We start from the raw sequence: 2,466 nt of genomic DNA, 5'->3' as shown, positions 1-2,466 counted from the left end.
TTTAACAACAAGCTGACCAACAACCTATTGGGGTTTCCAATAGACTACAGGTATATGTGTTTTTAAATGTATCTTCGTTATCAACCAACAAGCTATCCTACAACCATAGGTGTATCTATGGACACTCCTTATGCATAATATATTAAGATATATATTAAATATGTGTTTAAATACAACTTCTTCAATGGATTTTATTTTAGAGTTGTATCTCATTTTGTGAAATAGCAAGAACATTAGTTTTTTTAGTTTTGGTGCTAAGAACGAAGATAGCAATAGTCCAATTCCTTAGCTTTTTTGATTTTTGAGCTAAGAACTAAGATATAGTAATACTCTATTTCCTCATTAAAAATGGTTCCAAATTAGATTTCTATTGAGCAGGCATGTTTTATACATAATACACCTTGAAGCATTGGGTTTCTCTAAGATTATGAGATAATAAAATGATTAGTATTGCTATCTCTTTGCATCTTAAAGTTTGTGTCTCATTAAATACGGTATCACATAGATGGTGTGCTTTAGATAGAGTACATCTTAGAGAATTGAGACTATCCTAAGAAAATACAACAATTAATAGTCTTGCTATATCTTTGCATCTTTAAAGTTCGTGCAAGGGTTATTGGTTGAAGCTCATACAATTTATTTCCACACAACTATCGAAAATGCCATTACTTCCATTTGCCAGTGAATACATACATACTTCAGAAAACATGAAGATGCCTTAGAACAACAACATGTGGGATGCATGCTATGTTACCATGTAGGATCATGTGTTATATATGTTCAATGTACTATGCGCGCCAGAATGTATGCGGAATCATTTATGCCAAGATGTGGTGATGCATGCATGCTTCATTCATGGACCAACAACACAACATGATCCATCCTAGATTTACATCGACCAACATATACAAAACATACTAAGTAGAAAGAGAGCACCAACGGTGTATATAATTTTCCATGTACTTTCTTCTTTTAATGTTGACGGCGAGATCTATAATCACCACGAGTTGGGTTGCTGCGGGAAGAAGCGGTTGCTAGCCATGCATGGTATGTCACTCAGATGCGACGGTGGGGTCCTAGATGTTGATCCCTCCTCTGCCTTATTCGTCCATCACTTCCTCAAACCCATCCAAGCCATAGTCTTCTGGCTTGGGAAGCCCCGCCACATACTCATCGAAGTCCTCCAACTCCGACGTCCCTGCCATGTTGTAATTTGACAACTCACTGTCCAAGGTGCTTGAGTTGGTGCGGGTTGTCAGCGACGGTGTTGAGTTGGAGGAGGAGCAGCATGGCACATTGGTATTATTGGTGTTGGTACCATGAGTCGAAGGCTGTTGTGCTTGTTCGTGAAGGAGAGGAACTTCCGCAGTCATGGATGGAAGTGGAGCTGTTGCGAGATTGAGGCGTGCGCAGTCACCATAGAGCGCCCTTGCCGCAGCGTCGTATGTGCGTGCGGCGTCGAGCGCGGTGGCAAAGGTACCAAGCCATATGCGGGCACCACGATTGGGCTCACGGATCTCGGCCACCCACCGGCCCCACGTGCGCTGGCGGACGCCGCGGAAGGGGCACCGCTGGTTTTCTGGCCCGCCCTTGCCCTTCATGCACCCCTTGCGCGACCGCCGGAGTGGGCAACACCGTCGCTTGTTCTGTTCTTCAGTCACCGGCGCCGGCACCTCTTCCATTGTTGATATGACTTTGGTAGGTGGATGGAGATTGACTCTGCTCGGGAGAGGGTCCATAACCATTGATATTTATAGATGCGGTGATGGCATGGAAGACAATGGTGAGATGAGGTGCGTACGTGTAGGGACGGAGCAACGTGTGGTGGGAACGACGAGGCATCTGGAGGGACTGCGCTACCTACCTCGGTCAGCGAGCCAGTCGCTTTGATTGATTTGGATTTGGACGGGTATCTACATGTGTTGTCTGTGTGTGCAGGTGAAGTGGCGCGTGTAGGTGTGCATGTGTGCAAGTGTCATGCCTTCCCAACTCACACCTGGTCTCCATCTCTTGCGTACACATGTCATGGCTGGCTGGCACATCACAACACGCACATACCTGTCTCTTTGGACATTTAATTCATGGCTCTAGCTAGAGTAAATAGCATAAACCTACCATTATTGGGGCTATGATTGCAAAAACTACCGCCTTTTGAAAACTTCCTAATACCTGCCACATAAACTTCGAAAAACTATAATGTTGCATTGATGACTGTGTTATTTAGTTTTAATCGTGATTATGACAAATCAAGAAAACTGATTACTTCTTTTGGTAATCCGGAAATGGAGCAGAAAGGATTGTGGCCTTTTTCCCCAGAGGTGACCCTGAGTTATTGAAGCCACGACAGATGATGCCCTTTAAGCTAGGGTCTCATACACGCTTTTGTTATAGTAACAATTACAGCTTTTGACCGGATCATACCAAACAACTGAAGGAGAACACTTATAATAAAAATAGGCATGGGTA

General features: G+C 43.8%; 1 protein-coding gene across 1 annotated transcript; it reads right to left on the bottom strand.

The window, feature by feature from the left end:
* Positions 1 to 800: 800 nt before the first annotated feature.
* LOC123430983 (dehydration-responsive element-binding protein 2C-like) lies at positions 801 to 1,703 on the bottom strand. Its single transcript, XM_045114806.1, has one exon. It carries the CDS (start codon positions 1,680 to 1,682, stop codon positions 1,101 to 1,103), a length of 582 nt encoding a protein of 193 aa, XP_044970741.1. The 5' UTR covers positions 1,683 to 1,703; the 3' UTR covers positions 801 to 1,100.
* Positions 1,704 to 2,466: the final 763 nt, after the last annotated feature.

Source organism: Hordeum vulgare, chromosome 2H (assembly GCF_904849725.1).
Source record: "Hordeum vulgare subsp. vulgare chromosome 2H, MorexV3_pseudomolecules_assembly, whole genome shotgun sequence".
NCBI classification, from domain to species: Eukaryota; Viridiplantae; Streptophyta; class Magnoliopsida; order Poales; family Poaceae; genus Hordeum; species Hordeum vulgare.
The sequence above is the reverse complement of the archived record's forward strand: the minus strand, read 5'-3'. Positions and strand labels throughout refer to the sequence as shown.